Source organism: Oncorhynchus mykiss, chromosome 3, assembly GCF_013265735.2.
Source record: "Oncorhynchus mykiss isolate Arlee chromosome 3, USDA_OmykA_1.1, whole genome shotgun sequence".
In the NCBI taxonomy this organism is placed as follows: Eukaryota; Metazoa; Chordata; class Actinopteri; order Salmoniformes; family Salmonidae; genus Oncorhynchus; species Oncorhynchus mykiss.
This window is the reverse complement of record NC_048567.1, coordinates 29,819,254-29,841,137: the sequence shown is the minus strand read 5'-3', so window position 1 is coordinate 29,841,137 and position 21,884 is coordinate 29,819,254. Positions and strand designations below refer to the sequence as shown.

Genomic DNA, 21,884 nt, shown 5'->3' with positions numbered 1-21,884 from the left:
CCTTCCTGACTCAGTTACCGGAGAGGAAGGAAACCGCCCAAGGATTTCACCAATGGTGATTTTAAAAGAGTTACAGAGTTCAATGGCTGTGATAGGAGGTTACTGAGAATGGATAAACGACATTGTAGATACTCCACAATACTAACATAAATACAGAGTGAAATGAAGGAAGCCTGTACAGAATAATAATCCAAAATATGTATCCTGTTTGCAATAGAAATTAACTTTCTCCTCAATTTAAACCGTTATGTTTGGGGCAAATCCAACACAACACATCAGGTACCACCCTTCATATTTTCAAGCATGGTGGTGGCTGCATCATGTTATGGGTATCCTTGTCATCAGCAACGACTAGGGATTTTAAAAAATAATACAAATAAACGGATTAGAGCTAAGCACAGGCAAAATCCTAGAGCAAAACTTGGTTCAGTCTGCTTTACAACAGACAATGGGAGACAAATTCCTACTTTTCAGCAGGACAATTGCATAAAAAACAAGGCCAAATATACACTGGAGTTGCTTACCAAGAATGTTCCTGAGTGGCCTAGTTACAGTTTTGAAAATGTATTGCAAGACTTGAAAACGGCTTTCTAGCTATGATCAACAACTAACTCAACAGAGCTTGAATAGTTTTTCAAATATTAATGGGCAAATATTTTTCAATACAGCTGTGCAAAGCTCTTAGAGACTTACCCAGAAAGACTCACAGCTGTTATCACTGCCAAAGGGTCCTGGACTTCCTGACGGGCCACCCCCAGGTGGTGAGGGTAGGCAACATCTCCACCCCGCTGACCCTCAACACTGGGGCCTAACAAGGGTGCGTTCTCAGCCCTCCCCTGTGCTCCCTGTTCACCCATGACTGCGTGGTCATGCACGCCTCCAACTCAAATCATCAAGTTTGCAGATGACACTACAGTGGTAGGCTTGATTTCCAACAACGACGAGACGGCCTACAGGGAGGAGGTGAGGGCCCTCGGAGTGTGGTGTCAGGAAAATAACCTCACACTCAATGTCAACAAAACAAAGGAGAGGATTGTGGACTTCAGTTAACAGCAGAAGGAGCAACCTCCTATCCACATCGACGGGACAGTAGTGGAGAAGGTGGAAAGTTTTAAGTTCCTCGGCGTACACATCACAGACAAACTGAAATGGTCCACCCACACAGACAGCATGGTGAAGAAGGCGCAGCAGCGCCTCTTCAACCTCAGAAGGCTGAAGAAATTCGGCTTGTCACCAAAAACACTCAAACTTTTACAGATGCACAATCAAGAGCATCCTGTCGGGCTGTATCACCGCCTGATACTGCAACTGCTCCGCCCACAACCGTAAGGCTCTCCAGAGGGTAGTGAGGTCTGCACAAAGCATCACAGGGTCAAACTACCTGCCCTCCAGGACACCTACACCACCCGATGTCACAGGAAGGCCATAAAGATCATCAAGGGCAACAACCACCCGAGCCACTGCCTGTTCACCCCGCTATCATCCAGAAGGCGAGGTCAGTACAGGTGCATCAAAGCAGGGACCGAGAGACTGAAAAACCCAAGGCCATCAGACTGTTAAACAGCCATCACTAACATTGAGTGGCTGCTGCCAACATACTGACTCATCTCTAGCCACATTAATAATGAAAAATTTATGTAATAAATGTATCACTAGCCACTTTAAATAACGCCACTTTAATAATGTTTACATATCCTACATTACTCATCTCATATGTATATAATGTACTCCATAGCATCTACTGTATCTTGCCTATGGCGTTCGGCCATCGCTCATCCATATTTTTATGTACATATTCATTCCTTTACACTTGTGTGTGTATAAGGTAATGTTGTGAAATTGTTAGATTAGATTACTTGTTAGATATTACTGCATGGACGGAACTAGAAGCAAAAGCATTTTGCTACCCTCTCATTAACATCTGCTAATCATGTGTATGTGACAAATACAATGTCATTTGATTTGATGTTATTCTAACAGTTTTTCACCCAGGGTGTTGAATACTTATCTAATCATGATATAGTAGTGATTTTGTTTTCCCACTTTGTAACGCAACAACGTGAAAAACAACAAGGGGTGTGAATACTTTCTGAAGGCACTGTAGCAGCAGAGGTCTGTGATTCCGTTGACCACTGGCAGTGGCTTGTTGGAAGGTATCAGTAGACCACAGGTGCTGATTCTCCAGGGAAAACACTGAGATATTGATGGGAAGGTGTATCGATCAGAGCCAAAAAATTGTCGACCTCCACAAATCCGGTTATCCTTGGGAGCAATTTCCAAATGGCTGAAGGTACCATGTTCATTTGTACAAACAATAGTATGGAAGTATAAACACCATGGGACCACGCAGCCATCATACCGCTCAGGAAGGAGATGCGTTCTGTCTCCTAGAGATGAATGTACTTTGGAAGATGCCATTGCTCCAAAACCGCCATAAAAAAGCCAAACTATGGTTTGCAACTGCACATGGGGACATAGATCGTACTTTTTGGAGAAATTATCTGGTCTGATGAAACAAAAATAGAACTGTTTGGCCATAATGACCATCGTTATGTTTGGAGGAAAAAGGGGGACGTTTGCAAGCCGAAGAACACCATCCCAACCCTGAAGCACTGGGGGTGGCAGCATCATGTTGTGGGGGTGCTTTGCTGCAGGAGGGACTGGTGCACTTCACAAAATAGATGGCATCACGAGGTTGGAAAATTATGTGGATATATTGAAGCAACATCTCAAGACATCAGTGTTAAAGCTTGGTCGCAAATGAGTCTTCCAAATGGACAATGACCCCAAGACTACTTACAAAGTTTTAGCAAAATGGCTTAAGGACAACAAAGTCAAGGTATTGGAGTGGCCATCACAAAGCCCTGACTTCAATCCTATAGAAAATGGGTGGGCAGAACTGAAAAAGTGTGTGCAAGCAAAGAGGCCTACAAACCTGACTCAGTTACACCAGCTCTGTCAGGAAGATTGGGCCAAAATTCACTTATTGGGGAAACTTGTGGAAAGCTACCCGAAACATTTAACACAAGTTAAACCATTCAAAGGCAATACTACCAAATACTAATTGAGTGTATGTCAATTTCTGACCAACTGGGAATGTGATGAAAGAACTAAAAGCTGAATTAAATCATTCTCTCTACTATTATTCTGACATTTCACATGCTTAAAATAAAGTGGTGATCCTAACTGATCAAAGACAGGGAATTTTTACTAGGATTAAATGTCAGAAATTGTGAAAAACTGAATTTAAATGTATTTGGCTGAGGTGTATGTAAACTTCTGACTTCAACTGTACATGTACACTCATGTTGTTTAAGTTTTGAGATGTACTCTAATTGGTGTTCTTAAATAAAAAGAAGAAAAAGTTTATCGTATTTAGTTAGATTTTTTTTTTACACATAAACTTATGCTCTTCATATCTAACTGATACAATACGGCAATACCAAGGGCCCCAAATACAACATGCTAAATTTAGTGATAGTAATAGTGAATTAATTCAACATTTTCTATTATACCTGAGTAGTCTAGTACCTACTCCAAGTTATCTGATCCACCTTTGTTTTAAAGTGAACTAAAAGGACAATGGAGTAGAGAAGAAGCTGAGCTCCTGTTCTTTTGGAGCCATTTTCCACTCTCCCCACTCTCTTCCATTACTGCAGCAGATATCAAAGCTGCTGTTGGTATTCACAGCATTCCCTGAAATGGAGTGTGGCTTTCTGTCTGTTTACAGAGCAAATCTAATGCCGGCTCTAATGTACACAATCTAGTCCACTGCCAGTGTTTAGTGCAAAACCCCTTAAGAATTTTGGCAGTAGTTTCAGACAACTGTGTTCCAGACCAGTTGGCCTTGAGCTAATGTGACTGTCTCCTTTTTCTCAGGGGGGATTTTCGAACAAACAGAGGGACCAGTGCCGCTCGTCAGCCCAGAGGAGCTTGCCTTTAAATTTGCAGTGAACAACATCAACAGAAACAGGACTTTATTGCCCAACACAACGTTAACGTACGACATACAGAGGATTAATATCTACGACAGTTTTGAAGCGTCGAGAAAAGGTGAGTGACATGCACTTTGTTTGCCCAGGGATTACGGCCAATGGCCACGCTGTGGAATGGATGGAAGCAAGGCCATTGGATGACAGCAGACCATAACAAATCAACCTAAAGGTTTATTGCAAGTCTTTATGGCAAGGGGTTTCATTAGTTTAACTCATAGTGCATTATTATATACTTGGCTGTTTTAGATTTTTAATAGTGGTATTTTGTTTGATGTTAGTTCATTAACTGCACTCTGAAACCAGGATTTATTCTAGTAGACATATAAGTCTACAACAATTTTTTTTTGTGGTGACAAAATTATCCACATAGATTTTTTGTTGTTGTTGATAATTCACCAAATACATTTTTCATCTCACTTGTTGAACGTCATGACATGATATGCTGTCTTTCCTAGAGTTAACTCTCTCTCTCTGTTCTTGCCATTCTAGCCTGTGACCAACTCTCTTTAGGTGTAGTGGCAATATTTGGGCCGTCACATAGCTCGTCTTCAAACGCCGTCCAGTCCATCTGCAATGCGTTGGAAGTGCCACACATCCAGGTGCGATGGAAACATCACCCTATGGACAACAGGGACACATTTTATGCCAACCTGTACCCGGATTACTCTTCTCTCAGCTACGGCATCTTGGATTTGGTGCAGTTCCTGAAGTGGAAAACAGCCACGGTCGTATACGATGACAGTACAGGTGGGAGTATGACGTTTTCTAACTAATGGGGGGTGAGTTTCTCGAAAGCTTCGTAGTACTGAGATCAGCTTAAGTCCAATCGTAGCGATACAAAGCTTTCCGGAAACTTATGATTTGTAATACTCTACAGTATATACTTTTGAATTGTGATACTTTTGTCTGATAAATGTGATATGTGTAAGATCAACCACCAAACAACTAAATGACACTTTACAAGAAGCAACATATTAATTTTGTTAATTGTTCTTGATATGTGTGTGTTGACAGTTAAATGATGTTGTGCGTGGCTGTTAGCTTTCTGATGTTTGTTTCCTAAAGGTCTTATTAGACTACAGGAACTGATAATGGCCCCCTCCAGGTATAACATCAGGCTAAAAATTCGCCAGCTCCCTCTTGACGGTGAGGACACCAGGCCTCTCCTCAAGGAGATGAAGAGAGGACGGGAGTTTCGCATTATTTTCGATTGCAGCCATGAAATGGCTGCACAGATCCTTAAGCAGGTGAGAGCCTCACTGGCACTGCCTGGCACTGTTCAGAGCTGACATAATTTAACTGATCGAAGCTATAGACAATATCAAATTCATATTCTGCGTTGACATACATTCTGGAATTGGGCTTATTATAAAGCGGTAATATTGTTTTAGGAAAAAATGGTTCTGCTTTCTTGGAAAACGGTATTGTAAGTGTCAAAATTGAGTTATGTAAATCTGTTTTTCAAAGTAAATATTATGTGTTTTTCTGTGCTTCTTTTGGTTGCCATGATATGTATTGCCTTTTACACCACAGATGAAATGCTGTCATTTTATGTTCTAACTCACACACCAGGAACACTTTGTTGATATTAATATTGATATTGAAGCCCATACTGTGGTTTCTGATGAAAATTGCTGAACTTGGCTCATGTCTCTTCCACTGTTATCTGCATACAGTGGTTACAGATGCATTTCAGACCAATAAACTGCAAAATATAGACCATCACAGATTTACAGCATGTGGTGAGGAGACATGTCTTCTTGAGGCAATGAATGGCTTTCCAAGAACGTAATACAAATGCATTTTGACATAAGTAGTTCAGTTTACGTTTCATTTGGTAAAAATGTGTTGATGGTTGAAACAAAATAATATATTCAAAAGATTGCTGGCCTTATGCGTCATACCCCTTCTGTTAGATATGACTCTTCTGAGGACGAAGAGATATTCAGCAACTCTTAGTAGGATAATGGAGGTTGCATCAAACATGTGTCTTGTATTTATAAAGTCCTCTTTAAAAATAGACATGTATACCACTAATCCAATACTTCTGCAGTACCCTACGTTTGAACTTTGATATGGAGTTTGCTGATAGTCCCTGGCCTCCCCACAATGCCCTGCTCTCTACCTGTCTGTCTGCACTCTGCTGCCTGTCTGGTGTTCTCATCTAAAACAACCTCCCCTCGTCAGTTCATATCACCCCCTCCAGGTGTAGAGAAAATAAATGAAAAACATGGCAGGACCAGACCTTCTGTCTGGACCTGTCCCAGAGCTATATCCCAGGTGTCTCTTAAAAAGCGCTGACCCCTTTAGCGACGGTTCCATCCTGGTAGTACTTTTTGTCACGTTTCTTTAAGTGGCTCGGCCACCGGGGGAAAGAGAGACAGATGGAGGCCAATGAAATGAGGTTGATGAGGATGTAGTAGAATCAGGTGAGGGACCCAAAACACACAGATTTTAATGTGACTTTGAAATTGCAGGTTATGTACAGTGGGGCAAAAAGGTATTTAGTCAGCCACGAGTTTTGCAAGTTCTCCCACTTAAAAAGATGAGAGAGGCTTGTAATTTTCATCATAGGTACACTTCAACTATGACAGACAAAATGACAAAACAAAAATCCAGAAAATCACATTGTAGGATTTTTAATGAATTTATTTGCAAATTATGGTGGAAAATAAGTATTTGGTCACCTACAAACAAGCAAGATTTCTGGATCTCACAGACCTGTAACTTCTTCTTTAAGAGGCTCCTGTGTCCTCCACTCGTTACCTGTATTAATGGCACCTGTTTGAACTTGTTATCAGTATAAAAGACACCTGTCCACAACCTCAAACAGTCACACTCCAAACTCCACTATGGCCAAGACCAAAGAGCTGTCAAAGGACACCAGAAACAAAATGGTAGACCTGCACCAGGCTGGGAAGACTGAATCTGCAATAGGTAAGCAGCTTGGTTTGAAGAAATCAACTGTGGCAGCAATTATTAGGAAATGGAAGACATACAAGACCACTGATAATCTCCCTCGATCTGGGGCTCCACGCAAGATCTCACCCCGTGGGGTCAAAATGATCACAAGAACGGTGAGCAAAAATCCCAGAACCACACAGGGGGACCTAGTGAATGACCTGAAGAGAGCTGGGACCAAAGTAACAAAGCCTACCATCAATAACACACTACGCCGCCAGGGACTCAAATCCTGCAGAGCCAGACGTGTCCCCCTGCTTAAGCCAGTACATGTCCAGGCCCGTCTGAAGTTTGCTAGAGAGCATTTGGATGATCCAGAAGAAGATTGGGAGAATATCATATGGTCTGATGAAACCAAAATATAACTTTTTGATAAAAACTCAACTCATCGTGTTTGGAGGACAAAGAATGCTGAGTTGCATCCAAAGAACACCAATACTACTGTGAAGCATGGGGGTGGAAACATCATGCTTTGGGGCTGTTTTTCTGCAAAGGGATCAGGACGACTGATCCGTGTAAAGGAAAGAATGAATGGGGCCATGTATCGTGAGATGTTGAGTGAAAACCTCCTTCCATCAGCAAGGGCATTGAAGATGAAACGTGGCTGGGTCTTTCAGCATGACAATGATCCCAAACACACAGCCCGGGCAACGAAGGAGTGGATTCGTAAGAAGTATTTCAAGGTCCTGGAGTGGCCTAGCCAGTCTCCAGATCTCAACCCCATAGAAAATCTTTGGAGGAAGTTGAAAGTCCGTGTTGCCCAGCAACAGCCCCAAAACATCACTGCTCTAGAGGAGATCTGCATGGAGGAATGGGCCAAAATACCAGCAACAGTGTGTGAAAACCTTGTGAAGACTTACAGAAAACGTTTGACCTCTGTCATTGCCAACAAAGAGTATATAACAAAGTATTGAGATAAACTTTTGTTATTGACCAAATACTTATTTTCTACCAAATAAATTCATTAAAAATCCTACAATGTGATTTTCTGATTTTTTTTTCTCATTTTGTCTGTCATAGTTGAAGTGTACCTATGATGAAAATTACAGGCCTCTCTCATCTTTTTAAGTGGGAGAACTTGCACAATTGGTGGCTAACTAAATACTTTTTTTGCCCCACTGTATAAAAAAATCATACGCTCTACTCCCAGCCATTTAATGAAAATAACATTTGGGCGCTATACTTTCCATAGGCAGGTATTCATCCAACAATAGCGGAGATCCTATATCAAAAAGTTGTCATGTGTTGGAAATCATTTTTCCCTTCTGACATCTTATGGTGTTTCTTTGTAGTCGGTAGGTGTGGTAAATGGAGAAGAGACTTCCACTTCCAAAAAACACAGCAACTTATTTGCATAACCTTGGGTATTCCTCACAACAGATGGTACAATTAAACAGGAAATACTGCCGCCATGGGAACGTAGAATATTTGAATGTAGATTGAGTGAAACAAGTGGTGGTTATGATGGGGGGGTGGTGAAATAGGAGGAACAGATTACTGCTCACTTCTTTGATTGAAGGCCTCCTTTCTCCAGGGAAGGAGTCACATGATCAGAACAATTGCAAACCCTTTAAATGCATGGTGTCGAAAAAGCCCTCAGGCAGCTAGAATCACACTTGCCTTTACTTTATTATCCAATGGCGCCATAATTGCAACAAAAACAGCATCACAAACTTGGCAACGACGACACACAGCGATGGTCAATACACTCATTAAGACCTGTGGCTTTTCTCCCATTGCTCCTGAACAGCTTCAATGGTGTTCGCCGTTTGCTTGCCAATGTTTGTTTTGACTGTGGATATTGATTGCAAATTACCCCAGCGTGACACAGTGACCTTCTTCATTGTCTTGTCTCTCCATTCCTCTCCTCCTCATCTCTCCCTCTCTCTCCCCCTACAGGCCCAGACAATGGGAATGATGACAGAATACTACCACTACATCTTCACCACTCTGGTAATTTACAATGCTTGCTAATGCAAATTGAGTCACATTTTCCCCCCCATCTCCCCACCATTAGATTGTTTTGATGAATGCCGCTTAATTGCCGATGGGGGTTTGGATCCGGTACACAATACCAATTTTGTTTGACTAACTGGCAGCGTAATGGAGTCTTCAATAATCCGCCACCTGTAAACACTTCTATCGCTGTTAAAGTCTTTCAAAAGGTAGCACAAAGGCAACATATTGGAAGTAGATGATGGATTTATTTAACTAGGCAAGTCAGTTAAGAACAAATTCTTATTTTCAATGACGGCCTAGGAACAGTGGGTTAACTGCCTGTTCAGGGGCAGAACGAAAGATGTGTACCTTGTCAGCTCGGGGATTTTAATTTACAACCTTCCGGTTACTAGTCCAACGCTCTAACCACTAGGCTGCTCTGCTGCCCCAAAATTGAACCTATTGAATGAACACTAACACATTAGTGTTTTGATTGTAGAACATGCACAAGCATTTTTCAGTTAGTGCAGCCTTGTCCTTTCCACCCTTTTGAGTGCTGTAGTCTAATGGCCCCTTTTAGCTAGATGTCATTTTGTTCAAAATAAGCACAGGTGTTTACCTTCTTTTTTTTTAAAACATTTGAGTCACACCACAATTCGAGTAAGACGTTGGCTCAGGACATTTTCATCAAGGGTTACACTGTATATGCACATCCTGTGTCCTTTCATCAACAAACTATTCCTAGTTCCACCTTGAATATCCCCTACTGCCATATTGAATTTGGAGGACGTCAGAAACACTAACTCACAATACCGAAACACATTACCAGGAGACGACAACCTCCCTCGGGTGTGTTATTGGGTCCTGTGCCCAGTCTGTTCACTGCTCCCAGCAGAGTACAAGGCTGGGCAGCACAGATTGAATCTTTCTGTCTGGTGACAAAAGGACAGGGCAGGATTAATACAGTGGTCCCCATGGTGATGGTGCTGTATGTGTTCCTATTGGGCAGAAGTCTCTCTCTCTCTCTCTCTCTTTCGCTATCTGTCTCTATCTCTCTCGCACACACTCACACGCCCGCAAACGCGCACTCACACTGGGGATCAGGAGGATGGGGGCTAGACAGGCCCTAGCATGATGGACTTGGCCAGTCTGTTTTGATAAGACAATATGACATACAGGGCTGGGTGTGATGCGTGTCATCTTTCATGCTCGGCAGCATGGCAACGGCATCGTTCTGCCATGCATCGTCATTTGTGTAGGCCTATCCCAACAAGCGTTTTAATAGTACCCAAGGCTGTGTCTGTCACACTGTGTACGTCTGTGTGAGAGAAACTGGTTGAGTTATTGACGGTCGAGTACTTCAAATATGATATAAAATATACAGACATGCATTTTAGCTTAGTATCTATTTTAAATAACAGCTGCCTGACTTGAGTGCTGCATTGCAGATACTGTACATAATATTTCTCAAAACAAAGGATTTCGGGGTGGCAGGTAGCCTAGTGGTTAGAGCTTTGGGCTAGTAACCAGAAGGTTGCTGGATCAAATCCCCGAGCTGACGAGGTAAAAATCTGTTTTTCTACCCCTGAACAAGGCACTGTCGTCATTGTAAATAACAATTTGTTCTTAAATGACTTGCTGGTCATTTCAAAGATTCTACCTGAAATGATGAATACATATAGGGCAACAATGTTCCCCTTGATAATGTTCATGTTTATCATCCTGGGGACACCAAATTATTAGAGCGTGACCAGGTAATACCAGAATGGTAGTAGGGTAATATAGCAGCAGCCTTGTCCTCTGAATTGAGGCTGTCATAGCTTCAGCCCTTTATCTCCAATAATCTGTGCTGAGAACCTTCCTTTACTTCCTGTTTTAGTGTATTGTCAATGGAGCATTCTGAAGGCACTGTATGACTAATGTTGATTGACAACTGTAGTTTTCAGAATTTCAGAATTTTCCCAGTCAAGTAACTGAATTCAAAGATTAATGCAACTCTCATAAATGTTGCACGTTTAGTTCGAATCCATCACCTGCTGGTATTTTCTAGGATATTTTATACTTCGCAACAGTTGACATTGCCCTCAACAACTCACAATCTTCTAATGGCTGTTTGAATGTGTGCCTGAGTTATAAGATCATTTACATCACAACTTCTTGTCAGAACATTCTTTTTAGGGAACTTGTATGTTTCGCAATAAACCTGGTGCACATAACCTGAAGAAAATGGTTTCCCACAAATGGTATTTAGTACAACCGGGACTTTTTTTTGATCCTCCATGGTAATACATTTAGTGCCATATGAATTCTACTGCTTGTGGAGAGAGATTTTTTTTTTTTTTTTTCTGTATCTGGAGGCAAGCGGTCTTCAGCGTGTGTCTTACACGCTCCCGTTCCCCCAGCACTAACCCCACAGGGTGCTAATGAAATATCTATTATGTTCCTCCAAATGTCTTTTCCGAGGCCCCGTGGCACATTCCAGCACGATATGTGTCGACATGTGACTTCACACTTGAGCCGGGATGGCTGCCCTAGAAATTACAGTTGCTCAGAGAAATCTGTGTTTGCTTATGGGTTGCGGAGGGACTGTAGCAGCTGCATTATTAATTGGATCCAGCAGATGAAGTGGTTCCCCTTTCAGGCGATGAATGTCGTCTGCCTCATTTACTCAGGGAATATTTAGGATAAGCCACAGCGGCAGAACACAAAGTAAAAGGTCATGCCTTCAGGTTTTACTTCTGCACAACAACCAGCTAACACAAACCTTAGAGACATAATAAAAGTCTCAAAGCACAGTTTTACCTGGTCCCTCTGTATCATGGTAATTCGCATTAAAGGGTTTCGTTCATACTTGCAGTTGGGGTTGTGTATAGTCATGAAGGTTCAGGTTGAATTACATTGGAGGAAGTCAATTTGTAATGCCATGTTAAGGTCAACCTTTTGACATGGTTTCCCATCTAGTAGTTTAAGTGAACCTACCTACCATACCAAAATGCCTCTGTGAATGAGACTTAGTGAATGGTTTTAACCACACTGAGAGAGACTGACACCAACGCCTTGTGTTTGGTTTCATTGACTGAGGCACACACTACACTCAAAACACCAGACCCTTATCCTCCAGACGGCTCAAAGCTCAGTCCTATATTTCACTTCAATACATCTCCCATTTACTATCCTCTCTTCTCTAGCAGTAACAATGAGGCCCCAATCCCAGCCGTCCAAAGCTGAACAAGATCATCTACTCTTTGTTTCATCCCTCTCTTTCTGAAGGACCTCATGGCTATCGACCTGGAGCCCTACCGTTTCTGTGGCGTCAACATGACCGGCTTCCGCATCCTCAACGTGGACAACCCTCAGGTGGCGTCCATCGTTGAGAAGTGGTCCCAAGAGAGGCAGATACCTCCCAAGCCCGACTCGGGTCTCCTGGAAGGGATCATGACGGTATGCTTTTGGTCTTCTGTTGTGGAACTCTGAGGCTGATAGTATGCTAAAAATCAGCATGAAAGACATCATATCGATATCTATATACTGTGTGTCTTTCACCAGCCCTGCTCTCAACATTTTATGTCATTAACAACATTTCGGAAGAACATGCATAGAACATTATAGTCCAATCTGTCGTATTACCACTATTACTACTATGTACCACCAATGATGCTAATAATAATGATAATGGTGATACTATTGGGTCCTATTATCATCATAATGTCAGATAAGAAGCGCTTGGAAGCAGGAGGGTCACAGTCTACTAAATTCTGAAGTGCTTCATTCAATGTATTCATGGGAGTTCATAATCATTCTCAAATCCCATCACAATGGTCTAAATCCAATAATCACAAATCCCATCCCTGATATTCCAATAAAGCCTCCTTTTACGCTCTAACTTAATAAGCGAGCGTCGCTAATGGGAGATAAAGAGTTATACATGCGCGTGGTACATTCAACATTGAATTTTATATTGTTGCAATCCCTCGTTGTTTGTTTATCTAGTCCTAAAATTTGACTGGGATTCGGATACACCCACACGGCACTCTCACAGGTCTCATTATTTCTGTATGGAGAAGGAGGGGTTTTATGGAACGGAGTGTACTCGCTCTGTGTAGTATGCACTTTTAATTGCTCCCGGAACTCCGTATGAGATACAAACATCAAGGTAGGCTGCCTTTAATTTCGTCTTACTTGCCTGGAAAGCTTCATATCCATATTTACAAAAGGAATTGAGCTCACTTTCTCGGGCATGCTATCTGGGAAATAAGAAAAATCTGAGCGCTTTGATTTCCCTTTGTTAGCTTTTTCTCAAACACTTTTGCTGCTACTGGTGCTAAGGGAGTGGACTCCCCTTGTCCACAGCCCGTCAGCTGAAATAATGTCCCCCTTTATTCCAGACAGATGCTGCTCTGACGTACGACGCGGTCCACATCGTGTCCGTCTCCTACCAGCACGCACCACAGATGACGGTCAACTCGCTGCAGTGCCACCGCCACAAGCCTTGGAGGTTCGGCGGGCGCTTTATGAACTTCATCAAAGAGGTGATGCTGAGCGTTTTGTTTTCATTTGATGTTGATGTTTGATCTTGTGTGCGGCAACCATATTAGGATATCGTGGATGCCGTACTGTTGGTCTCTGAATCCACTTGACAAATGCAATTACATTTGGAGAGGAAAGGAACGTTGTGTAATCATGGCACACACATCTTACAGACAAAAGCAATGTTATCTGGGTGAATCTCTTATTAATGAATAGTGTCTCAAAGTAATGAACTACTCAAAGCTGTGTTAATGTAATCTCTCCAGCTAAATTCCCTGTATTCATAACCTATTCACAGATGGCAAACTCACAGTGAGTCATTGTGTCCTGTTTACACTGAAAAGGGAAACTGGTGCGCCTTTCTGTGCACAATAAGTGTACCGAACTACACAAGGCCAGAGCCCGGAGTATAAATGAGGGGAATGTGTTAGCTCCATAGCTCTATCAGTAGCTCCATCATTGCCAACAGACACCACGTGGAGAAAAAGGTTGAGGGCTCTGGTCGGGGGAGGGGAGGCATATCAGTCGATCATAATGATGAGCAGTTATGTGTTTTTTTTCTCCCTTGTGTGGAATCAAGCGAAGGAGATGGTCTTTAATTAACACTGTGGTCTGGGGTAAAATGTGTCTGAGGCGTTGGGACGTCAAATGTAATTAAAAAGGAAATTTAGCCGAGTGTGTGTGTGTGTGTGTATGTGTGTGTGTGTGTGCCTTTCCGCCATGGTGTTTGCATGTATTCACATGCTTTCATGAATGAGTGTTAATGTGAGGTTGTGTGTGTTTCTCTGCAGTCTCACTGGGAAGGCCTGACGGGGAGGCTGTCGTTCAACAGGACCAGTGGCCTCCGCACAGACTTTGACCTGGACATCATCAGCCTGAAAGAAGAGGGCCTGGAGAAGGTAGCACACCTCATTCTGACCACAATGACTTCAACTATCAAACTAACCACACCTTAAAGAAGTATAGTGTTACGTAATAGTTCACGTTTTCACTCAGTCTGAGGACATTGCACATGAATGGACATGTAAAATACACGTGTATTTTGTGTAAAATCACCCTGGTGATTTTACACATACACAGATGTATTTATACCCTCCACGATACACTATACTCTCTTTCTCTCGTAGGACATAACATTTGTTTTGCATATCCCCTGTTAAATCGTCTAGAGTGAAAATCTGATATCCGTTCCAGTTTTCTTTTTTAATATGGAACGAATAATGCACAACGGTCTCCATTTGACAGTACAATTTACTTCCTAACAAGGACGCCAATGGGCTGTTCAAAAATAAGCAGAAGTTAATGGATCATAAAGCAAATTGGATGAGGGAAGACAAAGTGTTAATTGCAAGACTCTAATGGTAATTCAAGTTGTTGCCCAAAATGCTGTTTGCTAATGAGGTGTATAAACCTCACTGTTTTACCCACCAAAAGAAGTCAGAAGTTGGTAATGAAGAAGGAGAATAATAACTTCCTGTGTTATTTTAAAAGGCAGAGTAGCACCCTGCGGACTATAACTGCTTTGTGGTGATATGGGTTTGTCATACGTTATGGAAGCATAAACTCGAGATAAGTGCCATTATGACTTCCTCAAGCGCTCCCGTATGGCAGAGCCTGTATGAGCCTGTATAATAGCTAGGACAGCTCAGAATATCACTGCAGCTCCAGGCTGGAACGACCACAATGCGCCAAACTATTTCCGTATATCTCATTCTTCTGCTGTGCTGGGTCTACTGCTGTGTTTGCACATCTCTGAGACTGACTCGTGTGCTAAAACCAGCATGAAAGACACAAAAATTATGTGTGGATAGCTGTATAGGCCTACTGTGTGTCTTTCTCCATCCCTGGTCTCAAGCATGTTACATATCCCCCAATACTCAGTGGATATATCTGTGGAATCGGCTTTAGCTAACTGTTCGAGACTTTTTGGCCTAATCTGCCCTAATTGAATATTAGCCCGAGTTTGAGCTCATACTGGAATTAGGAGAGGTTTCCAGTCAGAGTGGAAAATTCACTGACATGAATATAAAAGAGGGAAGAAAAAAAGTCAGAAAGCTCTCTTCTTCCTGTAGTTGCACCGGTAAATAACTTTTGAATCGCTTCATTGGCTGTGCACATTTAATGAATTGAGTTAATTGGACACAATTAGTAAGATTTTGCTGGCATGCAGAGTGGAAGACATTGATATTTTTTTAAAGCAGCTCTTCTCTTCAGTTGCCTAGTCCTTTTTGAGGGGGCTGTTTCACACAAGCTGTAACTAATATGCTTTTTAAATTTGAGCATACGCTCCTCAGTGGACCAGACAGAAGGACTTGATCAGGTGTTTTTCACACTGGCTGCGATGCACCGTGTTTGTGTACCTTTAAACGGATCCACCTCGAGTGCCAGCCAGCCCTGTGAATATTAAATGGCACTTTGGTAGTGACGCAGAAGGAGAACGAGCGGAGGATGGCGAGGAGGAGAGTAGGGAAAGCGAGTGACTGCGCAAGTCGACATGCAAAATTAGGTCGTTACCGGCAGCCTACAGGACTGACTACTTTATGGTAATGATATCTTCCAGAGTCGTCGCAACAGTATGGAAGGAGATTTTTTTGCCCGGAAGGCGCTACTCGAGTGCAACTCCTTGTATTTGCTCTGATCTTTTTGTATTTATCTTCGTGAGATTACTCAGAGCAGAACTTCTCTGCCAACATTATCAAGCTTTTACATTTCCATTGCCGACAACCCCATGCTGGGCTTTCTTTTCAAAATGAATTGTAGGATTTGTGTTTTGCTACATTCCTAAAAGGCACAAAACTGCAAAGATAGCAGACCTGAAATAACCATATGATAATCATGCTAGGATGCTCATCTAGTTTGCAATTTTTTTATGCTCTGGTTTCTGTATGTGTTTTAACCAGGGAAAGGAGGAGATTATGATGCCTAAATGGAAGACATTAATCAAGAAATTAAATTGTATTGCTCTCCCACAATCTCGCCACGTTGCTCACACACATACTACACAGAAACAAACAACCTATCCTCTTTTCCTGCATTCAGAGAAGTGCTCCAATTACCTATTGTGTGTCTGTTATCAGAGAAGAGTTGCAAGTGGAAAGAATGTTTGTTGTAGGAGTTCGACAAGGCTGTGCTCTCTCTTCATTTCAACAATTCATAAGCTATGATATTCACAAGGTACTGGTATTTTTAGAACAAGGCCAACCGAGGGGGTGACAGGTGACAGTTTGGAGAATCTTACATCTTTTGATACTGAAAAGTTGCAGAAGACAGCACAATGTTTTCGTGTTAATCTTAGAGACTACTACTGAATTACATTGTTTAATTTCGATTACATTTGAGACAATTCAAATTGTTGCATGTTATTTATGTTCCAAACCATAACACCAGGATGAAGTGAAACATAGCATCATAATTTCATCATTCCCAACAGAACGATTTGATTTCTCTCCTAAAATGTCAATTCATTTAGAGCCTGCCTCCACATCCCACCACCACCTTCTTCTTTGCACAAACTCTCCCAATAACCTCATGGTGTATAGTGTGTCCAGAGGTGACACAGCCAATCAGCTAATGGAAATGTGTCCCGGTGGGCTCTAATGCAGCAAGGTGAGCTTGTGGGAAGTCAGGGTCACGAGTTGCCGCAGTAGAGAGGTAAAGTCGAACTCTTACACGCTTTTCATCTTCCCGCAGGTGGGGAAGTGGAGTGCTTCCGGAGGTCTCAACATCACCGAGGTCCCCAAGCGGAAAGGGTTGAACATCACAGACTCGCTGGCCAACCGTTCCCTGGTCATAACCACCATCCTGGTAGGTCAGCTGACTTTGATCAGCCCTTCGTGAAAGACGCCTTGCCCTGAAAGATGCCCTCTCTCTCTCTCTACTCTGTCTGTCTGTGTCTACCCTGCCTGCTTGCCTCGCTCTCTCTCCCTCTCTCTCTCTCTCAACCATGTCTGCCTCTCTCTCTCTCTCGCTCTACCCTGTCTCTCTGTCTATCTGCATGTCTGTCTCTCTCTTGGTTCTTAAGATTTGAGCTTTTCTGCTTGACAAGCTACTCAAAACATTACCTTAGGGGATGGTACTGTATATATCAGTGTCTTATCATTCAATCTTTTACAGGGATTGGCTGAGAAACCAATTTTCCTTTGTGAGTTACAGTGGCTTGCTAAAGTATTCACCCCCTTGGCATTTTTCCTATTTTGTTGACTTACACCTGGAATTAAAATTGATCGGGGGATTGTATAATTTGATTTACAAAACATGCCTACCACTTTAAAGATGCAACATATTTTGGGGGGTGAAACAAACAAGAAGTAAGACAAAAAAAACTGAAAATTTAAGCGTGCATAACTATTCATCCCCCCAAAGTCAATACTTTGTAGAGCCACCTTTTGCAGCAATTACAGCTGAAAGTCTCTTGGGGTATGTCTATATACGCTTGGCACATCTAGCCACTGGGATTTTGGCCTATTATTCAAGGCAAAACGCTCCAGCTCCTTCAAAATGAATGAGGTTCTCTGGTGTACAGCAATCTTTAAGTCATACAACAGATTCTCAATTGGATTGAGGTCTGGTCTTTGACTAGACCATTCCAAGACATGTAAATGTTTCTCCTTAAACCACTGGAGTGTTGCTTTAGCACTATGCTTAGGCCATTGTCCTGCTGGAAGGTGAACCTCTGCCCCAGTCTCAAATCTCTGGAAGACTGAAACAGGTTTCCCTCAATAATTTCCCTCTTATTAGAGCCATCCATCATTCCTTCAATTCTGACCAGTTTCCCAGTCCCTGCAGATGAAAAATATCCCCACAGCATGATGCTTCCACCACAATGCTTCACTTTGGGGATGTTTTTTTCGGTTGATGAGAGTTGTTGTGTTTGCAGGAAGACATGTTTTCCTTGATGGCAAAAAAAGCTCAATTTTAGTTTTATCTGACCAGAGTACCTTATTCCATATGTTTGGGGAGTCTCCCACATGCCTTTTGGTGAACACCAAACCTGTTTGCTTATTTTTTTCTTTAAGCAATGGCTTTTTTTCTGGCCACCCTTCCGTGATGCCCAGCACTGTGGAGTGTACAGTTTAAAGTGGTCCTACGGACAGATACTCCAATCTCCGCTGTGGAGCTTTGCAGCTCCTTCAGGGTTATCTTTGGTCTCCCTTTCAGGCCTCTCTTGGCAGGTTTGTTGTGTTGCCATATTCTTAAAAAAATTTCATAATGGATTTAATGATTGCTTCGTGGGATCTTCAAATATTCTGAAATTATTTTATAACCCAACCCTGACCTGTACTTCTCCACAACTTTGTCCCTGACCTGGTTAGAGAGCTCCTTGGTCTTCGTGGTGCCGCTTGCTTGGTGGTGCTGCAGACTCTGGGGCCTTTCAGAACAGGTGTATATATACTGAGATCATGTGACAGATTATGGGACACAGGTGGATTTTATTTAACTAATTATGTGATTTCTGAACGTAATTGGATGCACCAGATCTTATTTAGGGGCTTCATAGCAAAGGGGGTGAATACATATGCACGCACCACTTTTCCGTTTGACATTTTTTAGAATTAGTAAGTTTTAATTTTGCATTTAATTTCACTTCACCAATTTGAACGATTTTGTGTATGTCCATTACATGAAATCCATTTAAATTCCAGGTTGTAATGCAACAAAAAAGGATAAACACCAAGGGGGATGAACACTTTGCAAGGCACTGTATGTACGTATAATTTACATTTGGAAAAATAACATCTCCTTTAAACAAAGTCCATGTTAGAAGGTTGAAAAAACATGTTTGGCATTGAGGCCCTCTCCGCTACCACCACTCAGACCAGGAAATGGGAGATATCTGTCAAATGAATCACAGTGAATTCATTGAACACCACCTTGAGTTTACCTCGCCAATCAGAATCCAGCTTGGATTGTCAAAGGATGTAGTGTCGATCATCATTATGTCACATTAAGATCACCATGGGGATGTGAGGCACTTGCAGTGCAAGGTGCCCATAGAGAACAAGACAGGGAGCCACAATGGACCAGTCTATAAAATATCCACTAATTACATGTTAGGAAATAAACAGGTGTTCTCTCCAGCTTTCCACATTCATTTTCAGATCCTCTATTGTCTATATATAAGCCTGTGAACTGGGAGGTTAGAGGGTCTTTGTGGAGCTATCACCGAGGTGCTGACAATGAACATCCCCACGAGCTTATTCTGGACGGACACACAAGTTATCAACAATGATAAACACTCTCATTAAGTCTGGATTGGAGCGCAAGGCTGTAATTATGACCGAGTGAGGTTTAGAAGAGATATAATCAGTGCCTTCTGGTGCCAACCATGGGGAGTAGCAACTTCAATCACAAAGACAAGAAATAGAACCATAAAACAGGTGGTGTTTAAAGCTGCAGCCAAAAATATATACACAAAATAATAAGATTTAGGGTCAGTTTCTTTGAGCCAGATTAAGCCTATTCATGGACTAAAAAACATTTCCAATGGAAATTCCCCATTGGACATGGTTTTCAATCCAGGAGTAGGGTTTAGGTCCAAACCAGCCACTTGCATGGATCACCTGCATCTTTTGATAGTGTGTGATGGTTTAGGAGTATTTTAGGAATCAACACTTTTAGATTGTTAAAGGACGTTGAGAATAGAGCATCAGCAGCACTAATATCAGTGTCTGTGTTTTTTATCCATTCTGAGCTTAATGACATTGCATCAAACTGATCTCAGCGATCCGCGAATAAGACGTCTGACAGTTTTATGGTGATATCTTCTCGCATTCTACGAAGAGATTAAGATATTTAATGCATTTCCCAGCCCTCACATTAATTGTTTTCACTCCATTGCCTGTAACTGTGTCTGCATATCTCCTATCCGTTCTCTTATGGACACCCATGCTGCGCTAGAGAGTGTGAAACTGGTTTAAACACTTTGATTTGAGTCCAAACCTTGGGGAATTTAAAAGAGTTGGGAAGGCTAGAAACAGATGGTAATGACTTTTTTCTTTCCCCCTCAACACGCAAACTTTTTGATCAAGATAATTGGACAACTTGAACAAAGTTCTCCACTAAGCTCTTGCTTTCTATCTAAATGCATTATAATCAAGTATTCCTTGGTTATCATTTATTGAAAGGTAATGTCCCTAATTGCAAATGGCCAACTAGTTACATATTAGGATTGAAACCAATGATTTACTTTACATTTATTTGTCAGTCCCTGAGATGGTATTTTGGGTGTAGAAAAGGACATCTGTTAAGTGTCAGACTAGGATGGGTTAAACCTGTTAGACGTGTTTTGATTCTTCCACCAAGGCATTTACCATCAAGACAACACGATTTGAAACAACAGTGATTTCCATATTTTGTCACAGCATTATTTTATATACACTAATGTTCAAAAGTTTGGGGTCACTTAGAGATGTCTTTGTTGTTGAAAGAAAAGCACATTTTTTGTCCATTTAAAATAACATCAAACTGATCAGAAATACAGTGTAGACGTTGTTAATGTTGTAATTGACTATTGTAGCTGGAAACGGCAGACTTTTTATGGAATATCTACATAGGCGTACAGAGGCCCATTATCAGCGACCATCACTCCTCTGTTCCAATGGCACATTGTGTTAGCTAATCCAAGTTTATCATTTTAAAAGGCTAATTGATCATTAGAAAACCCTTTTGCAATTATGTTAGCACAGCTGAAAACTGTTGTTCTGATTAAAGAAGCAATAAAACTGTCCTTCTTTAGACAAGTTGAGTATCAGCATTTGTGGGTTTGCCATTGGAACACAGAGTGATGGTAGCTGATAGTGGGCCTCTGTAAGCCTATGTAGATATTCCATAAAAAAATCTGCCGTTTCCAGCTACAATAGTCATGAACAATGTCTACACTGTATTTCTGATCAATTTGATGTTATTTTAATGGACAAAATATGTGCATTTCTTTCAAAAACAAAGACATTTCTAAGTGACCCCACACTTTTAAAGGGGAGTGTAGATCACACCCTTTGTCACCATAAGCATAGCTAACCCCACCCTGTGAAGCACGCGTTTTTCCGACCAAGTGGTAAACCGTGTTATGACTGGTTATTTCCTCCTCTTTAACGGCTTTTCTAGCAGCTTTGTGTCACACAAAGACGTGGCCGATGAGAATACAAAAGCAGAGGTCACCATCACTGGGGAATCAATTACTCTGCTTATGAACAGACTTCATGAATTGTATGTCTGGCTATCGGAAGCAATAAATAAATAGCCCGTGAGGAAGTGGACCACCATGTTTTTAAAAAATGCACAGTGGGATATGTATGGGCTCTATTTTGCAGACAGATAGTGGGAGACACTAAATCAAGGGAAATATCGAGCCATCCGCCATCGTTTCATTGAGAGTTTAGCCATTGTTCATGCAGGCAATAAGCATCACCTTGGTTACTCTGAGACCAGTGACGATGGAGACAACATTTCAGGAATGTTTCATTT

At 41.8% G+C, this 21,884-nt stretch overlaps 1 protein-coding gene across 1 annotated transcript in view; it reads left to right on the top strand.

The window, feature by feature from the left end:
• The window catches only part of LOC110517528 (glutamate receptor ionotropic, kainate 3), a 122,087-nt gene that overhangs the window by 60,024 nt on the left and 40,179 nt on the right, over nucleotides 1-21,884 (top strand). The window contains exons 2-9 of the mRNA XM_021595539.2: nucleotides 3,880-4,053; nucleotides 4,485-4,742; nucleotides 5,061-5,242; nucleotides 8,856-8,909; nucleotides 12,165-12,335; nucleotides 13,280-13,423; nucleotides 14,213-14,320; nucleotides 17,112-17,225. Of these exons, the coding sequence (XP_021451214.1) occupies nucleotides 3,880-4,053; nucleotides 4,485-4,742; nucleotides 5,061-5,242; nucleotides 8,856-8,909; nucleotides 12,165-12,335; nucleotides 13,280-13,423; nucleotides 14,213-14,320; nucleotides 17,112-17,225 (1,205 nt within the window). The remainder of the gene's footprint in view (nucleotides 1-3,879; nucleotides 4,054-4,484; nucleotides 4,743-5,060; nucleotides 5,243-8,855; nucleotides 8,910-12,164; nucleotides 12,336-13,279; nucleotides 13,424-14,212; nucleotides 14,321-17,111; nucleotides 17,226-21,884) is intronic.